A 26,238-nucleotide genomic window follows, 5' to 3' on the forward strand; every position below is an offset into this window, starting at 1 on the left:
GGAAATGGCATTGCGGTTGATAACATGTAACCGGGCTATGCTTGAATGAAAAAAAGAGTCTGAATGCGGTGGGATTGTTGGGTCACCTAAGCAAGGCCTCGAGCAGTGGCATTTCTGCTGAGGTTTCACGCACTTATTTCAAACTTCTTCAAACCTCCTAAGGGTTAAGTCAAGTGGTAGACCCCCATAAAATGAGCCGGAAGATCCTATTGGCTGTCCGTCACTGGACCATGCTCGTCTGGGCCGAGCCCAGTCCCAGTTCAGTCCAATCACCATCAGATGGCATCTACCAGAGAAGGCTTTTAAGAAGAAGACAAGCTCCTCCAAGGCCTCGTCTCCTTCAAAGTTTGGCATTTGCAGTAGAGCACCAAACATGAGACAATTAAAGGTGAAATAATGTTTTATTCTCTGATGAAAAAAAATATAACCTTGATGGTCCTCGTGGCTTCCAACATGGAGGGGGTGCCATCATGATCCTTCAATGGAACAATGGAGCTTCAGGTTGTGCAGGGGCGTCAAATGACAGTTGGCTATGTGGAGATGTTGCAGGAGGCATCCCTCGTGACTGAAGTCCCTCGTCTGTGTGGTAATGAAGTTTTTTTCCCAACATGACAACGCATATCTTCCAGAGGAATAAGCTCACTCTTTTAAACGATCCCACGTGTTCCCCGGATTTAAATCCAGTGGAGAACATTTGGCAAAGGATGGCAAGGGAAGTTTACAAAAATGGACCTCAGGTCCGTCCGTGAAGCCACTCCACCACCATCCCCACTAGGCTCCTGGAAACACAGGCATCAAACCTATTTTTCAGCTTTTTCAGAATGGCACAAGAAGTGCATAGCCATTCCTTTTTCAACATTTTATTCATATTTTACAGAGGGTATCTGTGTTTTGATTTTTTTAGCTATTGTCTTAAACTTTTGATCAGCTGATGAACAGCCTATTTCACTTGAAAGGGGACTTACTATGATAATTTTTCGGCCCTTTGTATTGAGTTGTGGACTCCTATAGAGCAGCTACACAGAATAACTCGCACAGAAACCTTTGCAGATCTTCCAGAATCTGCACCTATTCCAGCTGCATTTTGTTGGATTTCTGAAACGTAATATGTAATGTAATGTAATATACAGCTAAAACTACCTTTCCCATGATGCTTTGAATACAGTTTCAGGAAGTAGGGACGTGGACTAGTGAGGTGGAAGCTAATAGCACGTTTGGAAGTCTTATGCAGCGATGTCTAACACATAAGTAAGTTTGACCAAGCATAGAATTACTGAAGCTTCAGTTTGGACTGCTCGGATTGCAGACGGTCCCCTGTCACCAACGGGTTTGGAAAGGATTGACCAAATGAAGAGGATAGTTCAAGCTAAATGCCTAATTTGCCTGGAGACAATAAAGAGCGACTTAGAAAGAGGACGAGATAGAAAAAGACTGACAAAGTGTGTGACGAAGGAATTATGGTTAGCCTGTCATGATACATTTTGCTGGACAATAATTGACACACAAATTATTAATTTTTTAAAATAATAATAATAATAATTGTCACAATCTGCAGCTTTGCCTGTGTGACAGTTTTGTGTTTTCACTTTGTCTGCCTTAGTTCCTGCTTTCATGCTCTTATTTTGTATTATTTCCTGTGTTCCGTCACTTACTTTCTCTCTACACGCACCTGTTAGTAATTTGTTGATTGTATTAAGTTCAGCCGGGTGCGTGTTCCTTTTGTTGTTTTTTTTGTTGTGTTGGATGCCAGTGCTGCAATCGCTTTGTGAGAAATAAAGCTAAGCTTTTACCTGCACCATCTCGTCTTCTCTGCATCCTGGGGTCACATCGCAACATCGACATGCCACAAATGACAAATAATAATAATAATAATGGCTGCACGGCGGTCGAGTGGTTAGCGTGCAGACCTCACAGCTAGGAGACCAGTGTTCAATGCCATCCTCGGCCATCTCTGTGTGGAGTTTGCATGTTCTCCCCGTGCATGCGTGGGTTTTCTCCGGGTACTCCGGTTTCCTCCCACATTCCAAAAACATGCTAGGTTAATTGGCCACTCCAAATTGTCCATAGGTATGAATGTGAATGTTAATGGTTGTTTGTGTATATGTACCCTGTGATTGGCTGGCGACCAGTCTAGAGTGTACCCCGCCTCTTGCCCGAAGACAGCACCCTCCGTGACCCTCATGAGGATAAGCGGTAGAAATGAATGAATGGATGAATAATAATAATAATAATGTACACCGCATTAAAAGCAACTTTAATTTCTCAAGAGTATTTAACATTGGAACATTGTAATTGGAATGTCAAGAGTCCTTTTCACTTTCTGAATATTGGGGAAAAAAATCTCAGAAATAACCTGGAAATACTCTTAAGTTTGCTCATTTGCATATACACTTCCTCGATTAACTCTTATGTAACATTGTGGAATATGCTGTTTATGTTTAATGAGGTCATTTTATGTCCGAGTTTGGTCAAAGTTGGTCAAAGTTTGCTGTATCCAAATGTGTTTGGTGCACAATGAGGTGTCATACTACCTTTCATACACAACAGGCATGAAGAAAGTATTCAGTCGCTCAGCACACGACACACACAGCTACAAAGTAGCGTACCTGCTCGTGCGTGGCGTGCCTCTCCTCTCTTGTTCCTGATGTGGTGGTTGTTATGTTCCAGGATGGAGAGAACATCTTCTACTTGGCAGTGGACGACATTGAGACGGACACGGAACTCCTGATTGGCTTCCTGGACAGCGACATGGAGGAGGAGGAAGAAGAAGAGGAGGAGGTCACCAAGGATGAGGATGACAGCAGTAAAGAGGCCAAGCACCTGGTTGAAATGGGTACCCATGTTCTTCCACCAAGCTGTATCCTCAACCTTCCTGGCTGTGTGTTGACTGCCATGGCCCTCCTGCTCGCCTCTAGAGCTGGTCATCAAGAAGGAAGACCACCCCTGTTTGCTGTGCGAGAGCAGCTTCCCCAGCGAGGAGATCCTGGCCGCACACCTGCAGAGCCTCCACCAGAGGCCCAGCACCGAGGAGAAGGAGTTCAAATGCAGGAGCTGCGGCAAGAAGTTCCCTGTGAGACAAGCTCTACAGCGCCAGTGAGTCCACTCCGCCTCATCACCTCACGCCGTGTGTGTACTCGCCACCGTGTCTGCTCACACGAAGACACAGCGACAAGACCAAAACAAGTGTCACCCCCACGAAACATGCCCAATGTCAGATCAGCCAGAGAACACTAGTCTATTCTCTTTTTCTTTGGCTTTTTGCAAAGGGTAACTCCACTTTGTGGAACTTCTGTGCATTCTAACATGCAAAGACGAGTTAATTTCAGCTAGCTTACAATGCAGTCATTGGGATACACCTATTTTGACAATGTTGCACGGTTCGATATCCATTCGTATGATGATAACATGTAACAGATGCAGTATCTTGCTGTATTTTGATGATTTAAAACACCACCAGGGCGGCACGGTGGTCGAGTGGTTAGAGCGCAGACCTCACAGCTAGGAGTCCAGGGTTCAATTCCACCCTCGGCCATCTCTGTGTGGAGTTTGCATGTTCTCCCCGTGCATTAGTGGGTTTTCTCCGGGTACTCCGGTTTCCTCCCACATTCCAAAAACATGTTAGGTTAATTGGGCCACTCCAAATTGTCCATAGGTATGAATGTGAGTGTGAATGGTTGTTTGTCTATATGTGCCCTGTGATTGGCTGGCGACCAGTCCAGGGTGTACCCCGCCTCTCGCCCAAAGACAGCTGGGATAGGCTCCAGCACCCCCCGCGAACCTCGTGAGGAAAAAACGGTAGAAAATGAATGAATATAGAAAAATAAAGTTGATTTGATTTGATTTGATTTGAATGAATGAAAACACCACCAAAACTTATTTTCTCGATGCATTGATACACATACTGCTAGTCCTGTCAACAACACACAGCGACAACACTTACGATGTCCGCTCTCCTTGGGATGGCTGTGTCTTCCAGCACAAGATGTGGGCTCAAGTCCTCAGGTAAAAAATGCTGACGTGTGTGAAATGGAGAGGTACACTTCTGATGATGCTGAGATGAGCGGTTAGCGATGCATCTTGTTAGTTAATTAGTATCAATGCACTGAGAAGAGAAGTTTGGCTAGTGTTTTAAATCATCCAAATAGGGCAAGATACTGCAACTATTACATGTTATCATCAGTGTAAGTGTTAATGCATGATCACAGCATGGATATCAAACCAGGTTTTCTTAGACGGCTTCATAGTCGAAATAGGTGTATCCCAATCACAGCATTGGAAGCTATCTGAAATGAACTAATTTTCTCGTGTTATAATGTACAGAAAAGGGAACAAAATATGTGTTCGTGTTTCACATAAGGCTTGTGAATGATGGGCAAAAAACAAAAATAAAAAGTGCAGTTCCCCTTTAAGAGAAGGATTGCATTCACTGCAAGACTGCGACGTCTTCAATGTGTGGCTTTCTTCTGGTCGGCCAGGCCAGACCAGGTACATGTGATGTGTGTTAACACGTGCACTTCTTCAGACAGTCCCATTATAATGAGTTCATGACCGAATTAAGCAATTAGAGCTTCTTCCCAACCAAATTTTACAAAAATGACAACTTTTTTTGTTATTTCTTTCTCATAATATGACGACTTAAAAAATTATCTTTTCTCCATCATGTTTCATATTTATTCTTATAAAATTGCAACATTTTTTGTCTTAATGTTTTTGTAAAATTACAGCCGTTTTTCCCACTTCTTTTTTTGATTTTCCAACTATTTTATCTTTTCTTCATGCAATTATGACTTTATTCCCACAATGTTTTCACAGCAAACCTAACAAAATTACATCTCAGTTTCAAGTTGATGATATTTTCCTTATAAAACTCATGAAGTGCCGTTTGTCAAAGGTTGTCATTTGGTGCCTAACCTGCTTGTATTTTCCACTTCCCTCCAGCGTGCTCCATTGCTCCGAGGTGGTCAGCCCTTCAGGAGACTCCAAGGTCCATCAGTGTTCTTTGTGTCAGAGTACATTTAGCTCAGAGTCCAGGTAAGGCACCTTCCAGTCTTCTTTGGAAGCCCAACGCTGAACCCTCCTCTCTCCTGTGGCTCTGCAGCTTTGAGCAACACAAGGAGGCATGCAAAGGAGACGCCAGGTTCATCTGCAAGGAAGAGAGCTGCGGCAAGCGGTTCAAGAGCAAGGACGCTTTGAAGAAACATAAAGGCAACGTTCACACAGGTCGGAGTGACTCTTTTTTGTTTTGACGTCCTTCGGCAGTAGCTCTACTTGTGTTAATCTCAAATTATTCCTGCTGCTGCTTAATTGCTGACCTGCACCTTCAGGGGGGCCTTCCGCTCCTCCAGATAATTTGGCTATTTAGGGCAGGATGTAGGACAGCTTAAATCTCAGCCAAACCCAGATTGAGACCTTGATATCACAGTTGAGATTTAAAGACCCCCGTGTGTGTGTGTGTGTGTGTTGGGGGCACAAAGTGGGGGAAGTGCCTCAGACGGGACGGATTGGGGTCATGTGATCCAGATGATCCCAGAATGAGATGTGAGGTTCCCCATTTGAAATGAAAATGGTGAGATTTGCATCTCAAGCAAATGTGTTTTTGTCATTTTCTTGATATGAGGCAATTATGATATCATACCCATAAATCCAATAACATCAAAAATTGGATCAGATAACCGATCATTTTTAAAATGAGTCAATGAGTTTGCCCGTACTGTGTGGGTGAGCAAATCCAGCTCTCCTTTTTTCTTCTGCCTTTTTTTCTATGCCCTGTCTTAGCGTGCCCTGAGCTCATTTGTAAACAAACATTCTCTTTCATAGAAATACATTTCATGTGCCAGTTGTACCAAATGCTAGTTGCTAGTTGTACCACCTGAAACGTCACATCGCTACAATGCTTTGGGCATCTTGTGCAAAAGGTTTGCCAGAGACCTTTGTGGCATCACACCGGCAACTTCGAGCGTGTGCCCGAATACAGTGCACCTTGCTGGGCCATGGCAGGTGACTCCTGGTGCTCTTTACTCTGATAGTAGCGATGTGGTAGTAGTCATGGCATGATATTTCATTAGGACCAATCAACAGCTAGATTAGGTCAAATCCTAATTTGTCAAATTCTTCTTCCCTCCAGGTGGGCACATAATACAGTAAAATCTATATGAAAAAGTAGATCCTCACTATCATATCGGTTTTGAGAAGCAGCAGGTCATCAGTATCAGTTTGAAAAAAAATATATATCGTGAATCTCTAATTTACTTCTCCTTTTTTTCTTTTAACTTTAGGCAGTGCACGACGGAAACTCACTTGCACGATATGCAACAGGAAGTGTTCCTCCTCTCTCAATCTCCAAGAACATAGAAAGGTAAGCTTTTAGAAGAATATGCTAAACAAATCCTAATTAATTAATTATTAATTATGTGACAAAATGACTTTGGCTGATTTTCATGTTGAAGTTTGGTCTGTTTGGCAGTGTTTAAGACAGGACTGCAATGTATCTGTGGCACTGGGTTGACATCTTGGTTTCATATGCATAATTGACCATGATGATGATGCATGATGTGTGTGTGAAAACGGGCAAAAACCGAGCGTTCTGATTTGTGTCATGTGACAAAATGTGTCATGTCTGCTGAAATGTGCAACACATTTTTTTAAACCTTTTTTAACAACACAACAAGTTATTGACTTGCGGTGGAGCGAGACGAGTGTGTATGTGCCTTGTGACATGCATCATCGATTTTAAAAATGATATGTCCTCCATGGAAGTGTGCGCTGATTTTAACGATGTTCATCTCACTGTAGTCTCACGTCTAAAGGAGAAGCCAGCATGCCTTGTGGGCACTTTGTAAATAACAGTTAAAGCAGGGGTGTCCAAAGTTTTACAACGAGGGCCACATAGTCAAAAAAGAGGGCCACTGTTGATATTTTGTATTTCAAAACATGTATGCTATGAACTTATATATAATTCAGAGTAAAAGGTAAAAAAAGCTATTATTAATGTCATTAAATATCTTTGAATATCTCTCTTTTTCCCGTTTTTGAGAGGTGACAGTAGAGTTCCTGTCTAGGAGAGATAGCAGTAGAGTTCCTGACCGGGTTGTTCAATAGGATATTAGGTGGTGAGAAGATGCCTCAGGAATGGAGTGTGTTGTGTTCAAGTGTGTCGGTGGTAATGTGCAGAGCTGTGGCTACTACAGAGGTATAAAGCTAATTAGCCATACCATGAAGTCATGGAAAGAGTAGTTGAAGCTAGACTAAGGGCAGAAGTCAGCATCTGTGAGTAGCAGTATGGTTTCATGCCAAAACAGAGTACTACAGATGAAGTATTTGCTTTAAGAATGTTCATAGAGAAATATATTTGCTGTCCCAACCATCTCAGTCTGGCCTAAAGTCATGACTTTATCTCCAAAGCCACTAACATGTTAGCCACTAACATAGCCACATCCCTATGTACTCCTTCCTGATCCTATCCAATGAGAACCTCAGCATCCTCATCTCTGCCACCTTCAGTTCCGCTTTGAAACGAACATTTTGAATCGAAAAAAAAAATTCTTTGTCTTTAATATTTCATCTTTATGCTACTAAAATTACATTAGATTGTAATTTTTTTCTCAATATTTTCATTTAATTTTTGTGAAACTACTGCCAATTTTTCAGTTTTTACTGTTTTTTTGTGTGAAATTATGTTATATATCTTTAATGTGCCTCAAGCTAATAACAAAACAGGCGTGGGCTGCAAACGGCCCCCAGGTCGCACTTTTTACACCCTTGCATTCCGTGTGTGTTGCTGGTGCTGAGTGGTTGTGGCCCACATTTGGTAGTTGGAGTCGTAATGACAGGCCACGGAAAGGCCAATTATCATGTGTTTTTGAGATAGAATCTGGTGAGATAGAATCTTAAAAAAATCTTTCTGTGGCGGTCTAAATGTAATCGTGGTGGCCCGCCACAAATAAATGGATGTACAGGAAGTCGCTGTGTGATGCTCATTTTCCAGCTTACTCCTTGGCCGCTGATAGATACATGAAATATTTGACTGCCACGCGTGCGACAAGAAGTTCATCTCCACCAATCAGCTGAAGCGACACATGATCACGCACTCAGGTGAGAACAATCAGCCTTGTCGTCGTTTGCCTCCACCCTCCCCTGATACCTGGTGGTCTGCGTTTCCACGGCAACAGAGAAGCGTCCGTACACGTGCGAGATCTGCAACCGCTCCTTCAAGCGCCTGGACCAGGTGACGGCGCACAAGATCATCCACAGCGAGGACAAGCCGTACAAATGCAAGCTGTGCGGGAAGGAATTTGCACACCGGAACGTCTACAAGAACCACAAGAAGGTGAGGAGATCACTTTGTGCGATGAGTCGGGGTCTGGGTGGTGGCAGCAATCTGTGCGGTCTTGTTTACTTTGGGATTGAGGTGTCACTCACGCAGATAGATGGGGGGCAGACTGGGGGAGGGGGAGCCAACAGAAGCACTTTGAACTTTAATCCCACCCGAGCTGCTTGTCTTCATCAAGTCAACAAAAGCCGAAATGGAGTCTGGTGGATGATCCCCCTCGCTGCCATCCGCTTGGACAAACATGGCTGACAGCGCTCTGTTCTTCTCCCTGCAGACACACTCGGAGGAAAGACCCTTCCAGTGCGAGGAGTGCAAAGCTCTCTTTCGTACACCATTCTCTCTACAGCGCCACCTACTCATTCACAACAGTAAGAACACTTGCTCCTATTGGTAGATCAAGCTTTGCCTAAAATATGTAAATTCCATGACAAAAATATGTATACAGTCCATATACTCAGGGCTTAAAGTATCCCGGCACCGTGCCGGATCTCTGCCGGACGCAGACAAACACAAGGTCATTGTCGCCATGCGGTAGGGCTCTGAATGCAGCTATTGCCAAGCCCCTCCCCCAAACAGCTACTGTCCAATCTTACCATTATGCTGCAGAAGACAGAAGGTGTATGTTTTAGCGTGCTCTGCTCCAAGAAGCTAGTGTATACTATAAGGGTGGAGCCATGAATGACTTTTTATACGAATAATTAATTGGAACAAATACTTTTAAAATGTTTGTATCAGGGAATAGTTATAATAGGGAATATAATATAATAGTAATAGAACTCATGGATCTGTGCAAAAAAGTTTCTGTGGATAAAAAAGCCGACGTATATTATAAGCAGTGTGCTTATATATATATATATATATATATATATATATATATAGGGCTCTACATTAAAAACCGAAATGACTTGCCCATGGGGAATCCTTAAGGTGAGAACTACTTGCCCGAACTTGCCCCATGTAAAATGAAAAGACTGCCATAATGATATGTAAGTTTTTGTGGCATCACATGAGAATCTCAAATAAAGATGAAATGAGAGTACTACCATACTACCTTACACATGGTAGTCGTAGTAAGCAGTGATATTTATAAGTTGTGCACCACAATGAAACATTATTGAATAGACACATTTGTGTACTAGTAAAGTATTTTTAATCCAGAAAAAAAGCTCAATGGTCAAACAATAATTTGTGAAGCAAAGGTGAGAAAAATACACAGAGAAATGGAAGCGCTAGATTTTGCAGCTTGTGTAAAATCAGCACTTGGTATTGGATCTAATGGGTGGTGTTTCATTGTGACCACTTCAAATTGTCACAGCAATGTGATTCACTCACCTGTGCCATCATTTGATTTGCTGCCGCTAATAAAATACTTGTTTAGGAGGCACTGGTTCATCACTTTTTGCTGTTTCCTTCAGAATTAGACGACGTTGGCAGCGCCGCCATGATAGATGTTTTCGTAGTCAAACGATCGCTGATTGGTTGATCGTGAACAACGGGTGTGGGTAAAACGCGGACTGTGGATTACGGACCGCGGTCTAAATAAACGATTCTAATTGGTCCATTTCAAGATTTGCAAGGATTGGTTTGCAAATTACCAGCGGAATTACGCAGTCCATGTTTTACCAACACCCAACAAGAACCGCTTTAAAAAAACTCTTGGCAGTACGGCATGCTAAAGTGCACTTGCCCGACGGGAATATCACTGATTGGATTTACTTGCCCCAATTTTGTTTTAACTTGCCCCGGGCCATCGGTACATCGTTATTGTCGAGCCCTGATATATATATATATATATATATATATATATATATATATATATATAGAGAGAGAGAGAGAGAGAGAGAGAGAGAGAGAGAGACCAGTTGAAAAAAGGATGTTCTACTGTAAGCAAACATGGCCATTCGGCCACCCATTTCATATCGCTTATCCTCATTAGTGGAGCCTATCCCAGCTGACTCTGAGCGAGAGGCGGGGTACACCCCAGACTGGTTTCTAGCCAATCACAGGGCACACATTCACACACACCCATGACTTCACCCTGACAGTGTGGCCTACACACAAAAAATGACAAAATATTCAATTTATTAACATTGAATCCTGCTTCCTTGAAATTCACTTATCATGGTCGGAACCAATAACTGCATAAACATAAATGAGGCAGAAAATACAAAATTAGACAAATTTTGAACAGTAAAAATAGAGAAAAAAAATGAGGCCTCCTCCAACCCCCAATCACGTTTTCATCTTGTGACACCCCTAAGCTGATTTCTCCCAGCTTTCAGGCTGCTGGAGGACATGATGGACATCATGGGAAAATTTTGACGCTAAAGCCCTCCCAAAAAAAACAGTGTTCCATTTAGTTGCATGTTGTAAGTGGTGCATGTCATGATCTGTGTACCTGTTAATGCTCACAGTATGGATATCAAACCATGCAACTTGTTAGAGGTTTTTGTTTTTTAAAGGTCTTTATAGTCTAAATAGGTGTGTCCCAATGACGTGCATTGTTAGCTAGCTCATATTAACTGTTTTTCTTGTGTTATAATACACAGAAAAGGGAAATAAATATGTATTCATGTTCACCTAAGGACTGGGAAAATGCCAACAAAAATGCATTTTCCCCATTAAATTCATCCATAATGCAACCCAGCCCCTGATCAACATCACTTGCTTGGAGCTTGGATGCACTCGTCTTCTTGGCAAAGCATGCATGGGTGTCAACAGTGTGGTATAAGGGACCATCTTTGGAACTTGGCTCATTGCAGAAATAAAATTCCAGCAAAAGTGGAAGAAATTAGCAAAAAGCATCATGTAACGAGAAAAAGCTAATATGTTCATAATAATAACTAATAAAAACACAAAGATTTGTCTTTAAAATGTTTAAAAAATGATTTTCAATGATAACTAACTAGCCCTGATTTAAGTAGACAAAGACAAGTTGACAAAACAAAAACAGTGAGCTGTATTATTATTTTTATTATATGTTATCATATCATATCAGCTTTATTTGGTCACAAAATTGTTGACTAAAATATCTTCGTCACATATCAGCATCACATTATGGGGCAAAATGCACCTGCATTGTTTTTTGACTTGATTAAATGAAAAAGTCATATTTTTTCATTGGACTATTCCTAAAATTCATTCATGTTAGAACCTCGTCTCGTCTGGTTCCGGTGGACCTAATCTCATGCATCGTCTCGTCTCATGAGTCAGGTGTCTCATGGCCCTGCAATTCAAATAAGCCTTTGTTTATGGTCGGTTATTGTTTCAACAAGTATTAGCCCAAATGACTGAAGTATCTCAAGTATGGAGTAAATCTAGAGTCGATTTGAGAGCAGGAAGAACTGGTATCGGGAGAGTGGATATTTGCAGATATGCAAGTGGCTGAAGAAGACGGCACTGACAAATGAAAATGTAGCGTTACGAGGTTATGACAGCATGTTAACTCCCCATTCAGGCGCCAGGAAAGGTTATTAATATGCTTGAATTGGAACATTTTTTGGAGCGCACACACTGTACAGGCAGCAAATAGGCTGTGGAAATGGAATAATCCCTGTGTAATGGGAACAAGGGCTCAGTGGAAGAAGAGGAAAAACAGTTTGAGGCCCATTTTACTTTTTTTTTCTTTACTTCGTTCAGCAAACACAAGCATTACATGTTGAATTGAACACTTTGTCAAAGTGTCCTTCCAATGCATTGCCGCCGTCTTTGTGTCCACGTAACCACCTCCCACAAATGGAGGTTGGCTGTGCGTGATGAGCCTGAGTTTCCAGGCCAAACAATACAGACGTTCCCCATGCCCTTCTTCTTCACATCTTCACGGGTGTCTGTCTGCAGGTGAGAGGACCTTCAAGTGCGACCAGTGCAACGCCACCTTCAAGAGGAAGGACACGCTCAACGTGCACATCCAGGTGGTGCACGACGGCCACAAAAAGTACAAGTGTGACCTGTGCGAGAAGGCCTTCGTCACGCCGTCCGTCCTCAAGAGCCACAAGAAGGTAAAAAAGTCCAACTGGGAACACGCCCGCCCAGTTTGCCACCCAGTTTTGTTTGTGTGTGTGTGTGTGTGTTTGTGTGTGTGTAGCTTTAACGTTAATGAACTGCATTTGTATACGGCTTCCCAAGTATTGTGGAATTGGTCCACTTTCGACATACACACAGCCATACAGAATTATTGGGTCAGTGAGGCCAGTTCCTTCATGCTTACTGTAGACCGAAAACATTTGGGTTTGACCAAAAGATGATATGACAGCAGAGAGCAACAATTTACCTTTTTCCACCTTTTTCCGTCTTCCAACTTAGAACCGTGGTGTCCAAAGTGCATCCTCGGGGTCATTTACAACCTGCAGCACATTCTAAACAAATAAGTTAGCAAGAAAACTAAAAACAACAACAAATATTGAAAAAATCAGCAGTAATTGTACAAGAATCAAGTTGAAATATTAAGAGAAAAAAGTATTTTAACAAGAAAAATATGTAATTTTAGTAGAAAATAATTTGAAATAGTAAAGAAAAAAGATGTGACTTTTTCAGAAGATGTAGTATTATGAGGAATAAATAAAGTTCAATAAAGAAATAAAGTTCAAATGTTTTCTAAAAAGTTGAAATACAGTCTCTAAATGTTGTGGTTCAACGAGCTCTCCCTCATGACAATGTGGTTTTTCAGAAATGAATTGATTAAAGGGGACCTATCATGCTCATATTTCAACCTTTTGAGTTGTGGTCTCCATTAGAGGATCCATCTATCCATCCATCTATTTTCTATGCCGCTTATCCTCACGAGGGTCACGGGTATGCTGGAGCCTATCCCATAATGACACAAATAATCAAATAATTGAACACAACATTGATGTCCCACATGGTCTCCTCCCATCCCGTGTAGAAGTGGTATTTTTTTTTTGGCTTCTTGCATTTAGTAGAAATAAGTTAGAGGCTAACTGGTTAGCTAGCTAGCGCACCTGCTAGCGGACGTCTTAAGTCCAGGCAGTTTAAGAGTTCCAGTGTGTTGAAAACAATGAACAATAAGAGTGTTAAGGTGACGATGGGGTGTTATTTCTTGTCTCTAACAATGTTAAAAACCTTATTTATGAAGTAATTATCAGGTTTTCTATCCTCTTACTACAAAATATTCAATTTATTAACATGGAATCCTAAATTGCGGAAATTAATTTAACATGGTCCAATCCAGTGCCATAATCTTCATGATATTGTGAGGTTACTTTCGTGACTTTTTACATTACTAAGCGACTTTTTTCTCTTCATATTTTCACTATATTCTCTCGAAAATTTTACAAAGTTTTACATTTTTTTTGTTTGTCTCCAACTGCTTCAACTTTCACTAATATTCATACATACTTCTCATATTTGCTTAATATTTTTACTTTATTCCTATAATTGTATAACTTTCCCCCCAACCTAATTTTTAAAAAAGGACAACTTTATTTTTGGACAAAAAAATGTATATTTTTTTGCATTATTCTTCCTCATAATTTTGCTTTTTAATTTTCTCGTTAGAATACTTTTCTCTTAATATTTTCACTTTATTGTCTTCCAATTCCAGCTGTTTTTTTTCAATTTCTGCTGTTTTTTGCAATTTTGTTATTATGTTATGTTTTTTTTTTATTATTTTGACTTCTTGTATTTTTCGTGTAGTTATGAATTTATTGCCATAATATTCTGACATTATTCTACTAATATTGTAAGTTTTTCTGCAATGTAATTTGTTGTTTTGTTTAGTTTTGTATTAATATTACGACTTAAAAAGTCTCTAATATTTCAGCTTTATGCTATTAAAATGACAATATTTTTTTCTCTAAAACTATGACATTATTCTCTACATCACAACTTTTTTTTCACAACTTTTTTCTTAATATTTTGACTTAATTCTTGGAATATCACTGCTGATATATACATTTTTGTGGTTATTATTCCATATTTTAGTTTTTTGTTAAATCATATTTTTAGAATGTGTAATATTCGGGCCAATAAATAAAGAGCTGCAGGCCGCAAATGGTCCACGGGTCGGACTTTGGACACCCCTACACTAAAAAAAATTTAAAAGTGAAATGTAATCTATTGTGAAGTCAACAAAGTGACTTTGCAAAGTGTAGCTATTGTGACAGCTGTCAAAGCTGGCAGAGACATCCATCTTGACCAGCGAGGCCCATAAAAGCCCTGCATCATATTCTGCCTTGATTAAAAATGGCAGTTAGTCCATCAGCTCTGCGGGCTTTCAAACCACAAACCGATCCCAGCGCAGATGATGAGCCCTGAAGCTGACAATGTGTGGATCCAGGCCCAGATCAAGCAGCGTCTTGGCACGCGCTAAAGAAGAACACGCCTCTTGGGTCGTCTCCGAGCTGTAGGACGGCACACGGACGCGCCGGCGGCTTTTTTGGGGCTGTGTGGACGGCACTGGGAGTCAAGGCCGTGATCAAAGTGAGCTCGCAGAAAGACGACAACCTGCTGGCTCGGCGCGCTCGGCTTCCATCGTCGTCGTGGCCGTGCTGCAAACTTTGCCCTTGTGAACTAATGACAAATATTTATCAATGCCACGGCAAGTTAGGCTCAGTGTTTGCATTTGCAGCGTGCTACGTCTGATTGTGCAGGCATGATGTCAATCAAAAGAAACGGCCCGTCATCCCAGTTTGATCTCACAGCCATTATCTTAAATGAAAAAGAATCAGCACTCAATCATTGCCTCAACTGAGAAATGATTGTCAAAAAAAGAAGAGAAAAGATGAGTGGTATCCATCACAAGCACATTTTTAAAGCTGCAACTCAAATGAACTCAACTCAAACTTTGCATATTTTTGTCTCAAAACACTCGAAAATATTCATCAAAAAGTCCAGTGTCAAAAGACATTGTGTCAAGCCTTTCAGGTGATTGGGAACCATTCATTTTTCGACAGAATGTAGTATAGAGATACTATACTACAGTATACTGTAGTACAGATATGTACTACAATTTATGGCCCTGTGGCACATTCTCAAACAACAGCAAAAATGTAAACATCAGCAGTCATTTTACAAGAATAACGTCAAACTCTGAGTTGAAATGTATCATTCTCTTTGTTTCTGTGGGCCAAAGACAATGATTTCAGTTTTAGCTGGAGAAAGTTGTTTTGCATCCACACACTGATGTGTTTGATGCAGGGACAATAAAGTAAAGTACATCTGCAGGGCCATGTAGACATGCATAGTTGTGGTAGGACACATTGCAGCTGCATATTAGCTGTACAAATTGAACAATAGCGGCTCCAGGATTGACCCCTGGGGAACCCCACAGGTTATAGCCATTTGGTCTGAGACACAGTTACCAATTCCAACAAAGTACTTCCTATCCTCCAGAGCTTGCCACCCAGTTTTCTAACCTCTGTAGTAAGATCACATGGTCAACTGTGTCAACAATGTTGGGAATTATCTTTTACAGACAGCTTATTGTATCATGCTTTTGCAGATCAGGACAGTGTGTGGAGTGAATGCACTCCGGGACTGGACGAACTATAGAACTGTCTCATCCAATTCATCATCTGAATCTTGTAGGAAACACAGAGTTGTTAATCATTGCATTTTCCATTTCTTGTCAGCTATTACATTATGAATACTTTTATTATTTAGAGGCAGATGAATGAATTGATTGGCTGCGTTAGTAAATGCGATCCCCTTATTGGCTGGACAGTGTTGGTCATTGAGTTTTTTGTTGCATTGCAAACCGGTACCGAATAAATTATCTGTTTATTTTATTTACAGTCCAGGTTGGATTTGACTTTGTTGCGCTGCAAAGATTTGCTGTGCGCTAAGTACACAAAATCAGTGTGCAACTGCACAGCTCGGAGGGAACACCGCTTGTCATTCCCAGGTGTGTTGTGTACGTATATATTTCCCCTTTTTTGCAATGTCACTTTGTAGTTTGAATCCCTTTTTGCGTGTCGGTTTCGGAGTGGGCGTGTACAGTATTTTCTGGAGTTGCCTGGCGGCTTTCCGTCTTGGTGCTTTTTGAGTGTGAGCGTGTACGTGCATGTACTGTACATTTAGCAAATTGTACCAGGTCATCCCCGCTCTGTTGGTGCAAATTACAGGTTGGAAAGCCTTCCATTGGTAGTGGGTGTGAAACATTTTCCAGTCATTCCATTTGAAAAGACGTGCTTGCACTGTCTTTCCCTGCGGCAATGAGTTTACGACACTGTGTTTTCTGTACAACAATAACGTGCACGCCAACCAGAAAGCACAGCTGTTTGTGGACCGGAGTTGTGTCTGGAGGTTTGGAGCACTACACTTGGCATGGCGGCTGAGTTGTGGGGCCAACATGTCTGAGGGTTGGGGGTGGGGTTCACAAGATGTTTCAACTAACAAGCCGGGAGAGGAAGTGAGAATAAGACAAAGGTGTCTGGGGGTTCCATCTTTCTTTCTATGCGCTTCCATGTGTACGTTTCATAAATCAGGGCTGTCCATAGGTGTCTACAGTCATGTATATGTTCTTCTTCAAATTAATTTTTGCTCAAGTTTTTTCCATTTTGCAGTTATTTTTCACTTTCCAAATATGTTTATGAATATATTTGTGAAAGACAGTTATAGAGTGAAGCCGTGAAATTCAAAAGGCAAAGTAGTATTGACTTTTTTGCATCAAATTATGATTCATTGAACACCAAAATTAATTGGATACTGCTTAATCATGGATTAACTGTTGCAGCTCTAGATTTCTCACAGGTCCGTATGGTAAATCCACCTATCACAAGGCATGACCGTTTGTTCTGTGAGATGTTGGAAAGCAGTTTTGTCCATCATGTCACGTCACTTAATCCAGGTGTGGCTTGTATGCTTCACACAGACGCACACAGGCGAGAAGGAGAAGATCTGCCCGTACTGCGGACAAAAGTTTGCCAGCAACGGCACGCTGAGGGTCCACATCCGCAGCCATACAGGTCAGTGCTATCAGTGCTAACAACGGTGTTCATTAATTATCGTGCACTCCTACTTTATACTTTGTATTTTACTTGACATTTTAGTGGACTAAAATGTAATGGCCGACCAGTCCAGGGTGGTCCCCGCCTCTCGCCTGTTGTTAGCTGGGAGAGGATCCAGCATACCCCCGACCCTAATGAGGATAAGTGCTATAGAAGATGATAGATATTTTTATTGCTGATGCAAACGTCCCATACATCCTGGTCACATTAAATTCAATAGTGTTTCTCACCTTCTGCATCAAATTACTCTCACTGGCAACTGTCTTTAGCAGTCACACTCAATACAAAATTTAGTGGAACGACTAGTTTTTTTACATGCAATATTGTCGTAAAATATATACGAAATATCCGAAAACCGAGGGAACATTTTAACAAAAATTTCAGGAGAAACACACTAACTGTTTTGAAAACAGAGGGAACATTTTGTGAGAATTTTCAACAAAAATGTAATTATACAAAATCCATGGCATAATATCAGCTAAAATTGTACCCAACTGGATTGTACAAAAACTGGATTGTACAAAAACAGAGAACATTTTTGCAAAAATTTCCAATGAAAACCAAATTGTATGACAACTGTCACATACAAAACAGCTGCAGAATTTTTGTGAAAAACTTAAATCAAAACTGATACAGGGGTTGATCGGGGGCAACATTTTAGCAAAAGTATTTGATGAAAATCACATCACATGAAAAATGGGGCAGATGAGGCTAAATTTTAGTTAAAATTTTCACCCATGCATCTATTTTCTATACCGCTTATCCACATTAGGGTTGTGGGGGAATGCTGGAGCCCATCCCAGCTGACTCCCAGCAAGAGGCAGGGCACACCCTGGGCTGGTCACTAGCCAATCGCAGGGCAATTGCAGAATTTTCAACAAAAATCAAATCATATGAAAGAATATTTTTGTGAAAATTGATAGCATCCAAATAATATAAATGTTGGATTGTGCAAAAAAGTTTTACATTTTTTTTAATTGCACAAAAGCTATGGTGTACAAAAACAGCTGTAAAATTTTGGCAAAAAAATTCAAAGAAAACTGAATTGGACAAAAACTAGGGCATATGAAAACCAAGGCAAAATTTTAGCAAAAATAATGGCCGAAAATAGCATCATATGAAAACTGGACCGGACAAACTGACTCCTTTTATACGTGCAATATTGTCTTAAAATATAAGGATGGGGTACAAAAAAGGAGGCAAAAATGTTAGTGAAAACAGACTCTTGTGCAACCTGCAGCATACAAAAACTGAGGGAACATTTTAGCAAAAATTTCAGGAAAACACAGTATCTTACACGAACTGTTTTGAAAACTGAGGCAAAATGGTAGTGAGAAATTTCAAGAAAAATCAAGTACAAAAGTCCAGGCATAATTTTAGCAAACGTTTGGCAAAATCAGAATTGTACAAAAATTGGATTGTACAAAAACGGATCAAAATTTTTTAGCAAACATTTCCAATAAAAACAGAGTTGCACAAGAACAAAATGTGAAGAACAGCTGCAAAAGTTCAGTGAAAATTTTCAGTGGAAACTGAATTGTACAAAAACTGGGGCATATGAAAACCAAGACAAAAGTATTAGCCACAATGTTTGTCGACAAGCGTATGAAAGGTGGACAACTTGGGCAAAACAGCAGAACGGGATGTTGGTGAAGACTGTGAGGAGGAAATCCATGAAGTAGTTGGATACTTTTCTATGCAGATTGTCTTTCCTCTTATGTTAAAATGTGTCCCATAGGCTCCAGTCCCAATAGAGCACTGGGATGTTCATTAAACTGCCTTGACGCATTCCTTTGCGTCTCCTTACCAACCGAACTAAGAACGAACACACACACACTTCTTCCTAATTCGCTTTTCCGGTGTTGTGTTCTCTCCTGGTTGTCGCTGTCTTGTCATAGTGTCAAGACAAAGTGCATCAACTTTCATATGGATGGCAAGTTTCTGTGTAAAAGGTGCACGTGAATAAATGCTGGTACTCCGTTGGTGCTTTCAGATTCTGGATGTTTCCTGGGCTATGTGTGTGTGTGGGCTCATTTTAAAGATAACTTGATGAACAGATGCGCTAGAATGTGGTATGCCCGGGGTGCTTTTGCTCAGTGGCTAGCGCTGTCGACTTCCATACTAAATCTCAATAAGTGGGATGTGCGGACGCTGGATGGAGCCCGGTGTGACAGGTGTGTATAATTTTCAGACAGTCCCATTATAATGTGTAATGAATGCTCCTGTGGTGGGCTTCCACCAGTTGACTGGGTTGAGTTGACTGAATTGACTTTTTTAGACCTTTTGTAAAGAAACAACGACTTCTAGTAGGGTACAACTTACTGCACCTGCACTGCTGACAAATGAAATGATGCACGATGCATGTGTGCACGTCCTGTTTGACCCTCGGCCCACACTACAGTTTGAGGAAACACTGGTGTGGGAGAGTTGAGAACAAATATTGATGAGATTTGGAGAAAAAAATGCTATTTTGAAGTTTTAAATCCCTGGCGGATGGCTCTCTCGGCAAGACCAAACTTATTTGTGCCGCTGTGAGTTGTCCCGGGGTACGTTGCCTGTTAAATGCCAGTGAGAAGAGAAGGTCCTGGAGCACTGCCGGTATTTTTTTATTGTCCTTTATACAGTGGTACCTTGGCATAGGAGTGTCCCAACTAACGAGTGTGAACCTTTTTGCTTTGGACTGCAAGCTAAAATTTTGGTTACGAGCTGCAAGTTATTGGCAGGCATAGTCGAGGACAGCTTTTAGGGGCTTGTGTCAATGTGACAAAGGAGGAAGTGAGCGAGCACATGAACCGCGCTGAATGAAATGGCAGTAAAGGCTTGTGAGGGAATTTACTGGCGTCGTTATTGTCATTGATTAGCGATTTATTAGTGTTTGAACTGCTGTTTGTCAGAGAGAACAGAATAAAAGTTGCATGTTGCATCATACTTCCACGCTGTTGAAGTGGCCAGACTAAGGAAAGTGCGATAATGTGTTTGTAAAAGATGTTTGTGTCTGTGTAAAAGAGTGTTTGGAAGTGAAGTTATACCCTGACCGTACTACAGTATATGGATGGGTGCGGCCGCAGCCACGTCTGTGAACTACTGACTGTTCTCTTTTGTTTCTTGTCCATATTTACTTTTCCAGCACGCTGTTTTCATTTCACTTGGTTGGTGGGTGGTTTTGCAAATTTAGATTGGTAACGTTTGTCACAATGATATTTTGTGTGTTAAATATGGACAACATATCATTAATAATGATTACATATTTTCATCTATTGACAGCCCTAATAGATATATTTGAAGATGATTTGAAATTCATACTGACAGACATGAAGCAAAGAGTAAACATGACAACAGCCACAAGAGGCCACTCTGGTGGAATGTGGATGAGATCGGGAGCTTGGTGAACTTGTTTAGTACTAACTTGCTGTGTGGACTCGCTGGCTCGTTATGTTCATTTAGCCTATTCAGCCTCCCAGGTATGTTCCTTGTAGCTTAGGGGTGCCAAATGTTTCTCCAGCGAGGTCCACATAGTGGAAAAATTATAGGATGCAACATTGCCATTTTGATATTTTGTAACTATGCGACAAGGTTATAGTATGTATATATATCTCAAAAAGATAAAACCTGGTGATGAAACCTATTATTATTATCAACTTCTATCTTGTCCCACCTTTTTTAATTTTCCAAATATTTCATCTTTCTTCTTATATAATTTTCATAAATTTTCTTTTGTGAAATTATGACTTAATTCCCATAATGTTATGATCTTGAAGTTGACCTCTATGCTGCTAAAAATGCTGCTAAAATGCTATTTTTTCTCATAATGTAATGAGTTTATTGTCTTAAAATTGCAAATGTCAAAAGGCCCCCGGGCTGTACTGTTTGCACCCATGGTGTGGTTTGAGGAGGTGAGTAGGTGAACATCACAACCCCCCTGTGTACGGTGTTGGTGTCCTTGAGTAACTTGCCTTTCCACATTGTATTTGGGATTTTTGTGAATGAAATTTCAAAATAAATGGCACTTATATGCACTTATAGTCCAGTGCAGCATATATGTTATTGTTTTTTTTCCCCATATATTGTGTTTCAGCATTCATGCATAGTCTTCCTTCTGTCTGAGAACAAGGTGACCTTGACTCACAGTTGTTTTTTTCCCCATCGCACAAAAATGCAACAAACGCGCATAGAAACAACCCCACCTATAGAAGAAGGGGAGAGATTTACAGCCAGCCGGGGTCAAAGGTGCTGCGGCTGGATGCTTTCTTGGAGTGGTCTTTTCTCTCTTTACTCCTTTCTTTCTTTGAGGTGTCCCCCTCGGCTCCCACCCCTCCCCCAGCATTCCTCCCTTTTGTTTATTCTACATAAATACAATCAAGACTGGCACACACTGCTTTACATTCACTGCTACACGCACGCAAAGCAAGCTGCTGACAAAGATGGAGACCAGCCGTAACATGTGTGTCTTTTACACAAGGGTGCCTTTTTTTAAAGCAACATGCTACCATACTAACCAGAATGGAGTGGAACCTCATTTGTCGTTATTAATTCCTTCTAAAAGGTCCTGAAAGGAGAACCATGACTGAGCCAAGTTTACTGTATATCTGAAGCGTACGAATATTTCAGCCAAAAAGAGAATTTTACACAAGCTGAAGCGTACAAAAACCAGGGCAAAAAAAAACAGAATCTTACACAAGCTGAAGTGTACAAAAATCATTTTAGACGAATACAGACACTCACAGAAGCAAATGTGTACGAAAACTTTGGCAAAAATCTCTGAAAAAAAGACAATCCTACACAAGCCGAGGCGTTCAAAGGCAGATGCGAAATTTTAGGGGGACGTTTGGCTGAATAACGAATCTCACTACAGCTGGAGCCAGCAAAAATGGAGTTAAATGTTAGGGGTAACTTCTGCTGGAAGCATGTGGCGGCCTACAAAACAACATGTTTTCATTGCATATGTCACTTTGACAGCTGTTTAGCTATGCTTCTATAGTTATTTATATGCTAAAGACTATATGGTGATTGTTATCGCAAGATGTGGCAGTATATACCACAGCATGGATTTTGGGCCATATCCCCAGGAAGACGTTTTTTACCAACTGCGAGGAATCTCCGACCTCCAGCAACGTCTGAAATGAGCAGGAAGCTTGGTGGTGTTTGTCTTCCTGCCTGGACCGGAACAAGCCAGCATTGATTATTTACCTGCTAAACACTGAAGACGTTGAAAGGATCCCAGGAGGTTTCCAATCCCTATCCCATTCCCAGTGCGATGATAGAAAAAGGGGTCAAGCGAGAAACGGAATGCATGAAATGCGGAGACGTAAATCTCGGAGCAGTCGGCAAGACGCGCGCTGTATATTTAGTTTGGATTTAGTTTCCTTTCATTCTTGTTTGATCCCACTCAACTCCAACAAATTAGCTGTCGTGCCGCAAAAAAGGCTGGCGCGGCCGCCATGAGATCACCAACAAGCCATAAAATGTGAGCTGTCAGAAAGTGGAGCGGCATGTCGGCCGGCGACCTCTCTGTATTGTTGACAATTCTGCTCAATTCTCCTTTTGGCTCCTTCATCCGCTGTAAATAGGCTCATCTCCACATCATAGCACAGCGAGAGTGCTGTGTTTTCCCACCGTGTGTTCACACCACAATGTGGGATGGGGAGGAATATTGAGGCCGTAACGCCGTGTCAGTCTGACATCATTGGAAAAGTAGCAGTAGGCAGTGTAAGCTCTGGGAACGGCGTTCCAACAAAGCAGGCTTCTGTGCTTCTCGAACCTCAAATCCCAAATAGCAAGACTTTTCCAGCATTCTCACAAACGATTTTGGACCAATAAGTCCAACTTGCATGATTTGTATCCCTTTCCCCAATGCTAGCCTCCCATTTGACCGGGCCTGGGACCAGCCTCCATGTTGGGATGGGCGTTGGGGCACAGGCGGGGAATGAGCTGCATGAAAACATGTGCCACTGTGCTACCGATTTCCTTTTTGGGAATCTTTCATCTTCTCTTCAAAGTGGATTGAAATCACCACAAGGCAATTGTGTCCAATGTGTGGCTGTTTTTTATTGGAGCACAGTACTTTTTAAAAATATAAATTAACAGGCAATAATCTGACCAGAAAATGTTGTAATATTACTCGAATAACCTAATATTATCACGAAAAATCCCAGCATTTTATTAGCATAAAGTTGAAATATTCAAGAAATAAAAGCTGTAATATTATGAAAAACAGACAAAATAATTAAGTTGTAATTTTTGGAAAGTTAGGTTGGGGAAAAAGTTTGAATATTAATCCGAAAAAAAGTCCAAATATTTTTGTGGCTGAAGCCATAATATTACAAAAACAATCATTTACACAGATTAAGATTTAGAAGAAATAGTTGGAAAATGTAAAAATGAATACTAATAATAGACTTTTTCACCCATATGACAAAGCTGAGCAGCATTTTTTTCCTTGGACTATATATCACCGCTTATCTACAAGTGTTGCTTTACAAAATATCAAAGTTGCAATATTTTAGGAGACATTTCCCCCAAAACTAAATCGTACAAAAGTTGAGGTGTACGAAAACTGAGGCAAAACCTTCCAACAAAAACAGAATCGTACGCAAGCTGAGACATTTGAAAATCAAAGCACATTTTTTGCAAAAATTCCTGTATGAAAACTGAGGCAGAATTCTAGCTGAAAATTCAGATGTACGAAAACTGATGCAAAACCTTCCGACAAAAACAGAACTGTACGCAAGCTGTGAAATTTGAAAAGCGAAGCAAAATTTTTGCTAAAATTCCTGTACGAAAATCGAATGTATGTAAACTGAGGCAGAATTTTAGTGGAAACTTCAGATGAAAACTGAACCTTACGTAAACTGAGGCGCACAAAAGCTTAGGCAATACAGTATTTTAGAAAAAAAACATTTAATTATATTAAAAGCGTACAAAACATGGGTGAACATTCAGTGCTTCTCAATTATTTTTGGTCATTTGCCCCCTCACCCCCAAGGGACAGAATTTTTTTTGCATCCATCGATTCTAAATACTAGACACTGATGATATTGATTCATTTGAACTTCAAAATGAAACTAGGAAAATGCAACAAAATGGAGCGCATACCAGCATAGAGTCAAATTGCATGTTGAGTACTATAAATTTGTACATGTTGGTAGGTCTGCATTGAAATGAAAGCCTCTCACACCCTCTCCTCAGGGGGCCCGCCTCACTATGTGAGAGGTACTGCATTATACATATACTTGGATATACTATAGTGTAAGTCACAGAAGAAGCTGGGCTCTAGTCAAGCAGATACGGTATGGTTGGTAGACATCAATCCCAAGAGCATCTTGAAACAGGCTCTGTAAAGAGCATTTAATACACCCCATTCTTGTTTTCAATAGTCCCCGCAATGCAAAACTCTCATTTAGTCAAACTACCCAAGCCAGGAATTAGTCACAGCCCAGGTTGGAATACTAAGAACAATCCATGATGTGACAGTCCTAATAACATCATCCGGTCCAAATCACTGTCATGCTAAAATGATGTCGCGTGTAACGGCTGCCAGTGCGCCCCAGATCAACTTGCGCTTCCAGATTTTTCCCCCAAAAGCAGCAAGAGCTGCAGCTTTGATGATGAAGCCTTGCTGTAATTCACCAAACAAGCTTGTCATTTTCTCTGATTGTCCTGCAAATATCCCGTCACTGCGTGTTGAGATGGCGCTGGCACCACATCACAGCAGCGCCAAGAGCTCACATGTTCGCTTAGGCAAGTAGACAACTTCAATGAACCTCCCGTTTTTAAACTCCTTTCTGTTCAAATAATCATCATTTGTAATACTAATTGTGTGCAGACGTGACTTTGAGAGCACAGGAGTACATTTTTAACATCAGCTCGCAGAGTATGGAACACAGATTGTTTGCCACCACTGTTGTCGTGGTTACAGCCCTGTAAAGCGTCAATTACTGTGCCAGGGCTGCACCAGCTAAACCAAGTCCAAAGTGCGGCTTGTGGCTGTTTTTTTATTGGCCCGCAGTACATTCTAAAAATATCATTTAACAAAAACATTTATCAACAATATCGTTTAAAAAAAACAGGTGAAATTGAAAAATCAGGAGTAAGTTTACAATAATTAAATCAGAATAGTTAAGGAAAGTCCTAATTTCATGAAAGGGTAGAAAATGAATGAATGAATGAATGAATGAATGAACTTCATACTACTATAAATGTTTGTATGAAATAATAAAGGGGACCTATGATGCTTTTCACCTTTCTGACCTATAAATGTAGCCCTGAAAGAAGTTTGGGATGGCTCAAAACGCTCGGTTTCAGAGGGTGTTGGACAACTGTTCCTTTGTGATGTATACTCTCTGCCCTCCCCCAAGCGCTGCTTCCCTCGCCCTCCCTGTTTACATTGCTAACAATGCCTCGTAAAAAGTGTATCTTTGGATGTAAGGGAACCCCACATTTGTTTCCAATTCCTAAAGACACCACAATCAGGCACAAGTCGTTGGAGTTCCTGATTCCCTACCAGATAAAGAAATGCATTTTATTCTGTGAACGGCATTCCACACTGGACTGTTTAGTGAACATGGGTCACTATGCAGCTGGACTAGCCTACAAACTTGCTGAAACCCTACCCCTTTCCAACGTTACTTGGTGGTGTGGAAAATGTATCAGTGTCCTAACTGTTTATTTTGTGTAAGCCATGGAAAAAAACCTGTTGTCTCTGTATCTGTAGCATTATAGAGTGCGCATACAAGGAGTGGGGTTGCTAATAGCCGTTACCTACCCTAATCAGTGTATCTACCCAAGTTTTTTAAACACTGGTAGTCCTGCAAAAAACGTTTAATGACCACATTACACGTTATAGATGCTGTAGAAATAAACGTTAAAATGCTAATACTTAGCATTGAGAGACGTCCTGAAGTAACCTTTTTTCTTGAGAAATTTTGGACTGTCCAGTTTCTACTT

At 40.9% G+C, this 26,238-nt stretch overlaps 1 protein-coding gene and 1 long non-coding RNA gene across 3 annotated transcripts in view; one reads left to right on the plus strand and one right to left on the minus strand.

Moving 5' to 3' along the window:
* The window catches only part of prdm5 (PR domain containing 5), a 47,570-nt gene that overhangs the window by 6,622 nt on the left and 14,710 nt on the right, over positions 1-26,238 (plus strand). The window contains exons 4-14 of one of the 2 annotated variants that reach the window (XM_058073728.1): positions 2,668-2,833; positions 2,916-3,093; positions 4,939-5,031; positions 5,099-5,220; positions 6,276-6,355; positions 8,007-8,091; positions 8,169-8,326; positions 8,604-8,697; positions 12,167-12,327; positions 17,160-17,253; positions 17,338-18,142. In XM_058073728.1, the coding sequence (XP_057929711.1) occupies positions 2,668-2,833; positions 2,916-3,093; positions 4,939-5,031; positions 5,099-5,220; positions 6,276-6,355; positions 8,007-8,091; positions 8,169-8,326; positions 8,604-8,697; positions 12,167-12,327; positions 17,160-17,253; positions 17,338-17,345 (1,239 nt within the window). In that variant the 3' untranslated portion in view covers positions 17,346-18,142. Of the gene's footprint in view, positions 1-2,667; positions 2,834-2,915; positions 3,094-4,938; positions 5,032-5,098; positions 5,221-6,275; positions 6,356-8,006; positions 8,092-8,168; positions 8,327-8,603; positions 8,698-12,166; positions 12,328-17,159; positions 17,254-17,337; positions 18,143-26,238 lie in introns of those variants that run through there. The other variant, XM_058073727.1, reaches the window with a different exon arrangement.
* Positions 413-6,047, minus strand: LOC131129834 (uncharacterized). The gene is made up of 3 exons (XR_009129899.1): positions 4,912-6,047; positions 2,607-3,051; positions 413-779 (listed from the first exon to the last, which is right to left on the minus strand). It is a non-coding gene; the product is annotated as an uncharacterized LOC131129834 (long non-coding RNA).

This window comes from Doryrhamphus excisus, chromosome 5 (assembly GCF_030265055.1).
Source record: "Doryrhamphus excisus isolate RoL2022-K1 chromosome 5, RoL_Dexc_1.0, whole genome shotgun sequence".
NCBI classification, from domain to species: Eukaryota; Metazoa; Chordata; class Actinopteri; order Syngnathiformes; family Syngnathidae; genus Doryrhamphus; species Doryrhamphus excisus.